At 44.7% G+C, this 13,384-nt stretch overlaps 1 protein-coding gene across 1 annotated transcript in view; it reads left to right on the top strand.

Moving 5' to 3' along the window:
- Nucleotides 1–884: 884 nt before the first annotated feature.
- TG (thyroglobulin) overlaps nt 885–13,384 on the top strand; it is a 160,291-nt gene continuing 147,791 nt past the window's right edge. Inside the window, 8 exon segments of the mRNA XM_050891007.1 lie at nt 885–951; nt 2,582–2,690; nt 3,594–3,691; nt 4,149–4,352; nt 4,707–4,866; nt 9,174–9,280; nt 10,383–10,526; nt 12,298–12,483. Of these exon segments, the coding sequence (XP_050746964.1) occupies nt 885–951; nt 2,582–2,690; nt 3,594–3,691; nt 4,149–4,352; nt 4,707–4,866; nt 9,174–9,280; nt 10,383–10,526; nt 12,298–12,483 (1,075 nt within the window).

Here is a 13,384-nt window from a genome sequence, read left to right as displayed (position 1 = left end):
GTGAGGGTGAGTTCTCATAATTCCTGGTGCAAATGAATGCTAACTGACAATCATAAGAGGTGGAAAAGTAAGAAGTGATACTCTGGAACCAAGGGAATAATATTTCTGATATGTTTTAGGTTGAGAATCTTGCATGTAATTAGTACCAAAAAGCTTCATTTAACGTGCTTAATGGTTATACTGATCTTACACCTGGAGGATGAAGCCCAAGAAGCCAAGGTGCTTCCCATCAGATCCTTGGCTGTATTAAAGTGCATGGTGCAAGTGGGAGTGAAAGCAAAAGGTCAGGTGCAATTGATTCTGACCCTCAATTCCCTTCATAGTCAGTGGAGCTGCATCCATCCTGTTTTTCGCCTAATAAATAACCACATTATGAATTGTATTTACTCTAGTGCTGTGGCGCTTGGAGGCCTAACTCTTGCCTGTCCCCTGAGCAGGCTAGGCTCTCTAGAAACACAAAAAAGGGTACTTCTAATACCGAGCACAAAGCCTGGTTGCCCCACAGTGTAGGTGAGAGCTGGAGCTCTGGCCGGGATCATGTCAATATGCTCAATTTGCAAGTTGATTTAACTAAGTCGTCACCACCCCCCCCCTTGTGCCTGCTGCCGCTTGTTCTCCTCTCCGATGATCGGGCTCGGCAGTGCTCCCTGGAGCGGGGATGAGAACTGGCTGAGGAGAACCACGAGGGCAGTTCCAGGTGAAGGGGCCTCTTGTGGTTTTCTCAGAAGCATCATATGCGTCACTCGCCCAATTTCATGGCCAGTCTACCAGCGCATGAGTGAACCCGTCCGCACAATGGTTGCTATAAAAAGGCAGGTGAAGGCTACGTGGGGTGTGCAGGGCTGCCTCACTGACAAAAGGGGATGGAGCTCTCCCATCGCAAGATGGGTTCCATTCCTTTTTGCACCCTTCTTTGCTGCTTTATTGGCATCGCAGCAGCCAATATATTTGGTAAGTGCGCTTGTTCTTTTCCTTTGCCTGTGTCCAGTAGTGACTGTGCTCCTGTGATCTTTGTGCTGCTCTGCGTATTATTCCGACAAAGTATGTAATAATCTTGAATCTTGCACACTGCAAACTTAGCTAGTTATTGTGTGCTGTGCAAACTGTGTTTGGGCTCCAGGTTAAATACTAAGCTATAAGGATCATTAAAAGGTCAGGGTTATCTGAGTTCAGTACACCTGGATTTTGGGTGGGAAAAAAAAGTTTTCTGGAAGAACAGGCTGGGCTAGAGAAGGAGCTTGGGTAGAAAAGGTGGTGCTGCAGGGCTGTGAAGGTGCTAAGATTATATCTTCTACTTATATGTGCCATCATCTGATTTAGGCTTGAACCTTAAGATACTGGATAGTCTGAGTGCTGTCCCCAGTTCTTTGGTCTGAGTTTGATAGTCCTGCACAACAAACAATTTGAATCGCTGAATTAATCTCTGAACTCAGAGGTCTTAGTAGACCCTCTCTAGCACTGTACACAGGGATCTCCACACAGCCCAGAGCAACTGGCTCAGAGTCACGTTTGAGATGAAAATGGTGAGGTTTGCTTACATGTGGATGTTTATAGGTGAGCTAGCCTAAAATCCCTTTACAGTCTTGTGAAAATTTCCACATGGGCTTAAGGGGACACAGTAAAAACTCACAGAAACAGAAGTGATTGAGAGGTCTTAGGTGCACAGAAACCATTGTTTCTGTAAACAGCTGCAAATTATTGGAGGCTGCAAAGTATTCAGAATACTTATGATGTATTTGCACTACTATATGTGGTCACACTCAGACCAAGTACTGGATTAAGTGAACCTTCGGCTGTGCTATGGTTTTGTTTGTTTGCTGTATTTTTATAGAACTAGTCAACGGAATGAAGAGCATGACATTCATCGGATTTTGAGGATGGGGAAAGTGTCAGATCAACTAATCTGCAAAAAAGAACCTACTGAAATTCATCATTCTCCTAAAACAGCATCCAAATGTGGTTTTGAATGCATTAAGAACTGAAGAGTTGACTGTTTTCTTGCTAGGTGGCTTCGGTAGTTGATCATTTGCCCTGGTAAAAATTGAGAAGTGCTCCTAATGTGAATTAGTCTGATGCTAACTGCTAGACGTTAAGTCTTTTTAGATCTTTCATGAGATTAAGAAGAAATATCTCTCCTTTTGGTGGAATAGTGAGTGACTTAGCTTCAGTAAAGAAAAAATACTCAGAAACATTAGCAGTGATGTGTGTGGTTATGGCAAAGGGCTGTTTGGTGGTGATAGGCACAACTAACTCTGAGTAAGTAAAAAGTACCTCAGCACCAGAAAATGGTAGCCGTACCAGTACAGAACAGAGCTGAGACTAATTAAATACAGGCCTGGAAAAGGGGTTCATGAGCATCTCCGTCATGTGCTTATTCTGCAGCTGGCAGCCCAGCAAGTTAGTTCAGTACCTCCCTGTGCTGTCCCGTGCAGAAATGCACACAAGGAGCCATGGCGAAACAACCAGGGAGGACCTATGAACCTGGGGCTGTTCCCACGCAGCGTTGGCACTAACAGGGTTTTGATAAGAACGGGCTTGTGGTGAAACCACCCTTACATGTTTCCCTTCTTGCTGCTTTCAGAGTATCAGACAGATTCCCAACCGTTACGTCCATGCGAACTTCAGAGGGAAAAGGCTTTTTTAGGAGGAGAACCCTACATTCCTCAGTGCTCAGAAGATGGCCAGTTCAGGTAATTCATCCCTGCTATTATTCTGCTGTTACACGATGTGACCTTTCATTACTAATGAAAGCTTTAGCCTCTGTTTTGAAGAGCCTCCCTATCGGTGGACTGGAGGGTGAGGGGTGCAGGAGACTTGAAGTGACTTCACTGAGCCATGTTGCAGATCCAGCCTCTCCTAATTCCCTGTTGCTGGAAATAATCTCTGGGTTAAGAGGTCAATCTAAGATTAATAGGCTAGTCTTGGCAGCATAATTTGCATGTTAAATACTTGGTGCAGGTTGTGGTGTAATGCAACTGCTGTCTTCCTACACATGCTCATGGGCCCATGGTCTATGATCAGTGTGCCAGCTGGCACAGCTGAGCCAAGTTGACTTGGAGACGTTATCCACCCTGCTGTAAGTGGCACAGTTGGGTTTCCTTCTAAAGGCAGTAAAGGAACTAAAAAGCATATGGAGAACAATGATTTAGAGAGCAGCATGTTGCTTGAAGATGCAAGAAGTTAATGAGTTAAAGCTGAGGCTGAGGGGGAATACAGATTGTAATGTTCTCTGCTGTTATCTTATTGTTGTTGCCTGGGGTGGGGGACCTTGACCATTCTAGATTTGACTTAGAAAATGTCTCGAAATGTGTGGTAAATCTCAAACACTGAGAAGGATTCTGTCCAACCTGCTTGCTTCCTGAATGACTTCAAGTCACTTATCTGCAATTCCTGAAGACTTCAGAGAATTACTAGAATTAAGAGCTCCCATCAGGTAGAGTTACAGTCACCAGAAACGCAGCCCTTTCTGATTCCATTATTTGTAGTGTTAAAGTACTTGAACTTGTTTGGCTTGCTTTATATTTTTATGTCCCATACTGACCGAGGACTCTGTCACTAACAAAATAAAATATGTTACTTGTGATCTCCTTCAGGACAGTTCAGTGCAGTAGGAATGGTCTTTCCTGTTGGTGTGTGGATGAGAATGGCATTGAGGTACCTGGCAGCAAACAGAACGGATATCCCATATCTTGTAAGTCCCAAGTTTCTATTTTTGTTCAGATTGGGTAAAGAACCATTTAAATCTGCATTTGAACTGCTGGAATCAATAGGTTAGCCCCAGACTTTGAGGGACTGTAGTTTGTTGTAATTTGCTGGGTCTTTCGTGTGGAAGTTCTGGAGTTTCTTCAGGGCTGATCATGGAAACCTGATACACCTGGATGGTCTGTATTTATGAAGGTCACAGTAATGTAAATCATGAATGAAAGATCAGCTTAGTGTATTGGCTTTTGAGTTGGAGAGCTTCAACCCCATCTGTGGTGGGTTTCTCTATACCAATTTTCATAACCTCAAGTCCATCAGTGTCCTCATGCCACCTGGGCGGCAGAATCAGAACTTGCAGCTCTGAGAAAACTCAGATGTTGTCTTAATAAATGATTCAGTGCCCAATAAGTACGTTCCTCTAAGAGTGCCCCTCTCTGGTACTACAGGCTTATCCTTTTGCCAGCTGCAAAAGCAGAGGATCTTGGTGAGTCGATACATCAACAGCAGCAGCATCTCCTACATCCCTCAGTGTCTGGATTCAGGGGCTTTTGATGCGGTGCAGTGTGACACAAAGCTGGGTCAGTGCTGGTGTGTAGATCCGGAAGGAATGGAAATTTATGGCACCAGGCAGAGAGGAAAGCCAACGCGGTGTAAGTAATATTCAACAAAACAGTGGGTTTTGTAGGTTTGAAAGGTTTGGTGTGAATGAAAGGTGGTAGATCAGGAGCTTGGACACTGCAGCCTACGCTTATCCTAAGGAAGTGTAGGTGCTTAACTGAGGCATTTAAGTCCCTGTTTTATAGAACCATAGAATATCTCAAGCTGGAAGGGACCCATAAAGATCATCGAGTCCAACTCCCTGCTCCTCATAAAGACAATATGAGGCACCTAGGTGTCCATGTTCAATGTAATGAATCTAAACCCCTTCCAAACCATGGGGTGGCTATTCAGCTGTTCATGGGAAGTTAAAACACCAATAAACATTACCTTTTGTTTCCCATAAGGTCCGGGGAACTGTGAGATCCGAGACCGTCGCATTCTGCACGGGTTTGGGGAGAAGAGTCCACCGCAGTGCTCAGCAGACGGAGAGTTTCTGCCTGTCCAGTGCAAGTTTGTCAACACTACAGACATGATGTTTTTTGATCTTGTTCATAGTTATAACAGGTAAGAGTGCAGGCTTCTGCAACAGGAAAGCAATCCTGCATACCTCTTCAAGTCGCTGTCTTACTGCTTTTTTTTTTTCCCCACAAGAAACCCTTCTTCTGTGACCACACATGATGTTATTTTCTATTAATGAATGGAACAAGTAAAAAAACTTTGTCTTCTGAATTAAATTTGCTCATTTAGAAAAAACTGATATTCCATCCCTGCAGTCTAATCAGTGTGTCCTCACACAGCAGTGGATACCACATTGCGATCTGTATTTGGAGAAGTAGCCAGGGCTTCTTTTCAGACAGACACACAACAGCGAATGAGATAAATGCACAAGGAACAGAGGAATTCAGATGTATATATGAGGTAGGAAAGATGATTCCATATAGGAGATGAAAACAGATGGACAGACGGACAAGTGGCAACATGCAAAGAGCAAGTTCCACGTGACGATGGGAAACTCTCGTCCATTTAGGCTGTGCCAGGGTTGCTCACACAGGTGAAGCAGCAAGTCATGAACGGGTGTGCTGACATGCAGCTGGCTTTGGGTGGTTGGAGAGGGCTGGGGAAAACTTCAAAACGCTGGATCAAATCCTTGTCCATGGGAGCAAGAAGCCATTGTCCTGTGGAGGAGCTGGGAATTAATGCTCAGGTGGAGGAATACGGGATGGGCAAGGGGAACCGCAGGGAGAGGAGTTTGTTTTGGTGCAGACGTTCAGACTCTCCAGAGAAACCTTTTGGTCTCGTGAAGTGCCGTTATCTTGGCATCTCAGTCAACACGTTTCTCCGGTGGAGGGCAGTGGAGTAAATGTAATGTCTCATTCTGACTTGGCTCTGTAGCAGCAAAGGTATTTTATTGTAAATGTCAGGTTTGCTGTTTTGAGGGTTTTCTTTTTTAATATAAGCAAAACAGAAAGGCAGGCCCAAATGCACAGTGCAAATTTGTCAGAGCTTCAGGAGAGGTTATTTTGGCAAGAGGAAAATAATCTGACTGTTTCGCTTGTTGGCCTGTAGAGTGTGGAAATTCTAAAAGAGCAATTACAAAGGAGAAAGTAATGCTTTAAATTAACATTTTTTTTTTTTCTCCCATTGGGACATCTGTCTGCAAAGACCTGCAAGACTGGGCTTTTCTTGTGTCCATGTCATGTAATTAATCACAGCAGGATCACTTCACTCCCAGCTATCTACCGTTCTAATTATGGCATTGACTTAACCCATTACCATCATATCTGAGTATCTCAGGTCATTAATATATTTATTTTCACACTATTCCTGCCTGAAATGTCATTATCCCATCCCATAAACAGGAGGCCAGAATACAGAGTTGAAGGGATAATTCCACAGCAAAGGACTATAGCAGAACAGGGATTTAAGCCCATATTTTATGTTCATGTGGAACCAGCGGAGCAACTTTCTTTGGTTCCACAGACTGATTTTTGAAATCTAGACACGTCACACTAACTCCCTTCCCAAATCGTTTCCCTACACCTTCATAAATATTCCAGAATAAATCAGTATGTTAAAAAAAATAAATGGAGAAATTCAGAAGCTTAAAGCTAAGATTTTCCCAAAAGGAAGACTTTGGGAAAGAAAGATGAGCCCAAATTTCCTGCCTCACCCTGGCGGTTTGGCTGCTGTTACTTATTTTATACAGACTGTGCCCGGGTCCTACTTGGATGGGCAGCCATATAGAAAGCCCTGTAGCAGATTGGTAGGAACGATCAAAAAATCAAAAGTCAAGGAGGCTTTTTTTACTCTTTTGCTATAATTTTCATCAGACTGAAGACCTTGTGTCAGTGTGTTTATCCCAGCGCACTGGAGGTTCTGCCCTATTACGTATTATTTTGTTGGCAGTGGAAAAAACCATGATTTGGTTTCCTCCTCTGTTTCTGAATAGTCAATGAGAAAGGCAGTTACAACTTGAGCTGCACATAAGAAACATGGAAGGGATTACTTGCAAACCTGCTTTTGAAGATCAGTAATGAGTTGTCTTTGCTGGAAGCCAAGAGCAGAGACTCACAGTTTGAAGAAAAGGTCAACAACCTCACATTTATTTACTTTCCTATATTTTTGAGTGCGAGCATTCTTGTTGAAACACATGGATACACTATAAATTTATCCATAACTTAAATGTAGTCATCTTTGCTTCAGCCATTGTTTTGGACTGGGTCTGAGAGATGAGGTACTCTGTGTTATCGCTACTCATCTTGAGGGCTGTGATTAAAAGAGGCTGAGAAAAGAGAAGAAGCAGTAGGAAGTGAGTTTTCCAAGTAAGGCGAGAAAAGTTCTGTCCTCTTCTTTGTGTGGGCCTAATTTATATCCGTTTGTACTTTATTTAGCTGTACTCTCAACTTGGAACAAAAATAACCAGAATGACAGGATATGACTGCACATCTGCCCCATATAAAAGTAATATAATTACGCATGTGACTTCTTAACGTTGAGGATGAAAGAAAGCAGCATGCAGAATTTTTTCATTGCATCCTGTTTCGCTCAGCTAGATGTTGATATGCTGAGGTGATGAGCTCCAAGGACATGAGCAGTGCAGAGGTCTGCCTTTGAATATAGGAGCATTGCTCTCCCAAGAAGAAAAAAAGACCATATTCCTGATTGGGCAGTGGCCAGTGCGTGATAATTTGGGGGAGCAGAAAGCTCTTGAAATAACCCAAGCTATTTATGTCCGTGTGTACATTGAAGACCGTAGAAAGATGGTATTTAGGTGTTTATATCTTAAATTGCATTGTTTTAATGCTGGCAGAAGTCGCTTTGTGCCCTGAAGTATGCTATTTTGATCGCTTTTAGTATGCCAGTGTCGGCAGTGGAGCAGGATTTGACGATCCAAAGTGGAGGGAGTCAGTAGGCTTTTAATTGGGAAGACGTGGAAGAGTGCCAGAGCGAAGCAGCGCTACGCAGGGGTGTGCAAGCTCTGAGGCAGGAGCACTGCTGGATAACGCTGGGGCAGCCCCGAGGTTACCGGCCCCTTTCTCTGCCAGGGGCTGCTGTTGCTTCGTTCATTCCCCAGCTTGCGCATCGGCGTACTGAGGAAGCAGTAACGTCTTCAGCTCTCCCGGCAAGAGGTGGCAGAGCTCTCGGGCAGACTCTTGAAGGTAGCAAAGGCCCCGTACTCCGCTCCTCTCAGCCAGACAAGCGTTTCGCGGCGTTTCTCGGGGCGCTGCAGACTGCACGTGCTGGAGCAGCCCTGAGGCTGCAGGGGGGTAGCACTGGAGCTGAGGCTGGTCATAGTCCCAGTTTCACAGAGTCACCGTAAACGGCTTTGGCACGCTAACCTTTTTTCCCAGTTGATCAGGGCCTAATCCACCATTACTCTTACTGCTAAGTGTCCTTCCTTGGTAAAAACCTAGTTTGTGCAATTCTCTGAACGTCTTGAGCAGAAAATTCCACTTCCCTGTTGCTAGATTTTCCCAAATAAGCCACATGCAGCTGGGACGCCAGACCTTTATCGTATTTCCTTTGTCATATTTCAGGGTAAGAGTATGTGTCTGTAAAATAATATGATTGTTTTGGAACTTGGCACTTTGAATCTAGAAAAACTTATCTTCTGTTTGCTCGGAGAAACCCTAGGGTGTCTGTCAGTTAAGATCACATTTATTATGTTTTTTCCAACTCTGACTGTATTAAGTTTCCTTCCTAAATCATTGCTTTGCTGGAATCTGGCTGTTGTCACTCCTAGAATATTATACTGGAAACTAGTGTCTCTTTGATCTCCAGAAGTAAGAGTCGGTCTTACTTGTAATATGTTAAAAATCTTTTCTCCTTAATTTGTTGAGCCATGCCCTGAAAATGAAAACGATTAGTGAGGTTTTTATCAGCTTTTGTGCTTAATTCAGTGCAGAAAGCGTATGTAGCACGTAGGGAAGAGGAAGCAGCCTGTTTGTTTAGGCACTCTGCCATCCTGTGCAGATTTGTGGAAGGAGCTAACGAACGGGTGTTGTAATAACATTAAGCCAGCGTCTTAATGTCATTAAGATGTCTATTTTACACTCTTTGACAGGCTTTCAAGGATGAGAATAGAATTGAAAATTCTATTAGATGCTGGGTACCTGCTTAGGAAGGGTCAGAAATCTGTCTGAAGGGAGATTGTCCAAAACATGGCATTTAGAAGACCTGTTAGCCTGCTGAAACACCGATCTGGACCATGTCAGAGCCTGGTTGCCACAAGGAGACCTAAGGGTTTTGTAACGGCTTTGTACTCTGCAGACATCCTTGCCATACAAATTCGGGAGGGAAACACAGATGATGCTTTGTTGTTGTTGACTGGCCTCCCCAGGCTCTTCACAGGAGACTGCTTTTCCTTCCAGGCTCCCAGGGTCTTTCCAAACATTCAGCTCCTTGCGGGAGACGTTCCCGGAGGTCTCTGGGTACTGTTACTGTGTGGACAGCCTGGGGAGAGAGTTAGCAGACACTGGTAAGTACCCTCCGGCATCTGAGCCTTTAACTTGAGTGGCTTTGAGTGCCCAAGGGAAAGGACAAATAACAAGTATCAGTCTTCAGATTCATTTGGGACTTCAACTTCATTCTTATAAGGGGTAAAAGACCACTGTGACCAGTGTAGTGCCCATGGGAAAGGCTGGAGCTCACTAATGAAACCCCACCCTTAGGAGCAGCGCTTCGGTCAGTAGCAAGTGGAGTTGCTGCTCGGGAGCTAATCCTGTCCTTTTTGGGATGGTGGAATAGGATTTCTGAACGTCCAACCTCTGCCCACACTAGAAAGCTGCATCGTATTCAGTACGTCCAATTAGCAAATGCAGGTGAATATAAAGGGCCTGGAGACTGAACTATTTTCTTCTTGCTCAGGTAGAATCATGGAATGGTTTGGGCTGGAAGGGACTTTTAAAGATCATCTAGTCCAAACCCCCTGCCATGGACAGGGACATCAGATGGTCCTTCCTTTTCTTTCATAGCCTCAGGATACCTTTTAGGCATGTTAATAGTTGATGGGACACTTTAGAAGAAAGAATGTTTTTTCCAAGAAGGAGGAATTAGGAGGTTGAGGACTTCCAGCTCCTCGTCCTTAGATACTGTGGTTTTAAAAATTTAAAAAAAAAAAAAAAAAAAAGTGAAAAATGCAAAGCATGATACCTTAAAATTTAGATGGTTGATGAGAAATTCCCACAAGGGTGAGAAGTTCTCAAAAAATTTTTGCACTCAGGGAAACTACTGCACATCTTTTTTTTTGATATACAACCAAAATGATTGGGAATTGTTTCCAAAATTCCATCAATTACTCTACTGCAGACTGAACCTAACAAAACCACAGCACAGTGCCGGTTACGGGATGTTCCTCCTGCTTGTTTTGGTGGATGTCAAGGCATAAAGCTAGTGACTGGGCATGCAGCAGTGGGTTATATGGTGCGGTGCATTAGGGTTATGCAGTATAAGTTCACATTTGGCCTGTTTAGAGGACTGGTTTTCTTTTTCCTGATAGGCTTCCAGTTCTGCTACTCTGGTGTAAAGCAGGTGACTTCTGTCTTAAACCAGGCTCTGTGCTAAAAGTCTCTCTTTCCCAGGCTTGGAACTGCTGCTCGATGAAGTTTACGACACCGTTTTCTCTGCACTGGAGCCTGCCCGCACGTTCACAGAGACCAGCGTATATCGGATCCTGCAGAGGCGGTTTCTGGGGGTTCAGCTAGCTACCTCTGGCAGGTTCAGATGTAAGTAGCACCCAGGTGATGCTCTGTAAATAAGGTGACAAATTTGGAGCTTATATGTGACAGCTGCCATTGGAGAGATTGGTTCTAGGAGTCTCTTGCACTAAAAGCGTATAATATCACAGTTTCAGCGCAAGAATCAAGGTCGCTGAATTGCAGCTGGCTTTTAACCTCTGGATTGTACATTCTTACCAGCAGATAGTACCTGTCCTCTGATCAACGCTTTCCCATGCACTTGAAGTTCACATTAATTGAAATCCCATTAACTCTCCATATCTCTTGCCCTGAGATTATGGAGATGGATCTGATGATTTATGAAATCAAAAGCATGAGAAAATGCTCCCTAATTTATGTTGGTACACTCAGAAATAGGAAGGATCTTACATTCACCACAACACGCTTGATCCCTAGGAGGCTACACACGAGTTTGTGGTGCCTTAGCCAGCAAGGCTGAGCTTCTGGATCTGCCCTTGGGTCCATTCCCTCCCCGGCTGGGGCAGGCAAATGAGGAGAGAGTTTCTCTGCCTACGAGCAGTGAACTGTGTGGGACAGGAGGTCAGGTACCTCCTTCTCTCTCCTATACCAGAGTCCAAGAGAATTGCCTTGGCTGGGGAGAGTTTGAACTCCCTGGTGTGATACTTCATCCTCTCATCCAAATTCCTCTGACATCATTGCTGTCTGACCCTCGCGAAGGAGTCGCATCACCAGAGATATTAAGCAGATACTGATGTAAGTCTTCTGGCCACATAGTCACATGGTTTTTCTATTTCTGGGACAAGCTGATCGTTCTGGGGAGTCTGGAAAGCACCTTCCCCCTTCCGCTGCGTAGTGTTGTTGAGTAAGCTCTGGCTGTAGCGAGGGATGCAGCGTCTGTCAGCAAAGATGAAGCTGCAACAGCCACAAGATGGAGATGTGACCACGTTCGTCAGCCGCTGAGGGGGACTGCTTTGGTGACTTACCCAGATCTCACACCGCCACCTGAAGCCACACGCATTAGGAAAGTTGTCAGACTTCCTTGATGAACAGGTTGCTCTGATGTGATGCTCTTGCTGCCTCAACCTGGTAGCTGAGTCTAGCTGGAAGCTCTTGAAGGTGAGAAATGTTTAGGCTGTAGGATCGCAGGTTTATATAAACAAGCAAAATTTCTGTTGGAAGGGTGGAGTCTAGTATTGAAGAGATCGTAACTCAGGAAATTTGCTTTATGGAGTTTTGGCTTCTCTGCCATTAAGGCCAGTTTGACAGGAATAGGGTCTTCAGATCCCTGCAGAGGGAAATAAAGAAATGGGGTGGTCCCAGACCAAATCTCCACAATCAGGTGCAGATCCTTTTGCATGAGCGATGCTTCATTCTCTTCAGAAATATTGATGTTTGCTTTCATCTCAGTCTCCCAAGCTGCACATCTCTCTCTTTTGACCAGCTTTGCATTTGCATTAAGGGCTAGAGCTCACCTAGCCTCCAGCACAGCTCCCTGAGAGAGATGCTGCTGCTCTGCCTACCTATGTAGCTATGGCTAAAAAATATGTTGAGGTTTTATCTTCTGTTTAGTTTTCAGAAATTAATACTTACAGCAGAAAACCCTGAGGTCAATTCTCCGAGGGAAAAGAGGACAGAGAATTTGCATTTTGTGCTGGTACTTGAAGTGTCACTGAAAACAGTCAGGAAATTAAACTTTTTTTCTTTTTTTTTCTCCCAAATAGGCAAACAATGGGATCAAGCAGAGATGGCTCTGAAACTTTAAGCCTTCCCTCCCTAACGTGTACGGTTTTTCTTCCAGGCCCCTCAAAGTGTGAGGTTGAGCGGTACGCAGCCCTGCGTTACCAGCACGCCTACGTGCCGTCTTGTGATGCTGATGGGGCCTACACACCAGTGCAGTGTCAGCAGGGAGGACAGTGCTGGTGTGTGGACACCAAAGGGCAAGAAGTCCAGGGCACAAAGAGACGAGGACAGCCCCCGGCCTGCGGTATGTATGAGGTTTGGAAAAGGAAAAACGAGCACATCTCTCGGCGTCTTTAGAAAGAAACCCGAAGGACCAGTTCCCTTCTCGGCTCTGACAGATTCTGGTGTTCAAAAACTGAGATCGAAAAACCTCCCTGGGGTTAAAAGCCACATTCTAATAAATTATTAAATATCATATCCCTTTTATTTTCCTTTATGGCCTTTCTTTAGCCTTTTAGTTTTGCATACAGCAAGGCTTTTCTTTGCAGCCGTGATACCTGTCTCTTGACTCCAGGAACTGGGGCATTAAGTCAGAGTATCTGGGATAATATAAGGAAGCCAGTGATGGTGGTTTTGGGTTTTGCCTCCTTCCTTTGGTGAAATGCTATGGAATTTCTAAGGCATCTCTCACCCTGAGCATTTTTTCCCCCATCTCTGTCGCTGCATATTTGGCCATGAAAATTGCCAAATCCAGTAAAAAAAACCCCAAACAATTCAGAAAAGGTGTATGGGTTTGGACTTGGAGAGATTTCATGAAGAATACACCATCAAATCAGTGCCCCAGATGGAAATGACAGCAGAAATGTCCAAGGGCCAGAGGGGAGGAGGAAAGTTAAAAACCTTGACTCTGAAGCGCACTACCTAAATATTCAGGATCGCGCTGGAGGGCTGGGGCACACGGTCTTAAGGCGGGGGCTGCCTTCGGGGAAGGTAATTGCTCTGGCTGCGAGACACAGGCTTACCATGCAGATAGAGGAGGAGGAACCTACTCTGGATGTCACGGCTCCAAGTTGCTCAGAGTGCTCTGGGCACAGACAGGCTTACAGTGAAATGAAAATGTTAGCATGCCTCTGAGGCTGATCACCAAGGATATTGCAAGGGAACCTCCGAGAGGCCTCGCCATATGTTGGGACTGGTTGTTTTCT

Source organism: Gymnogyps californianus, chromosome 2, assembly GCF_018139145.2.
Source record: "Gymnogyps californianus isolate 813 chromosome 2, ASM1813914v2, whole genome shotgun sequence".
Classification (NCBI taxonomy): Eukaryota; Metazoa; Chordata; class Aves; order Accipitriformes; family Cathartidae; genus Gymnogyps; species Gymnogyps californianus.
This window is presented reverse-complemented; position numbering and strand designations above follow the sequence as displayed.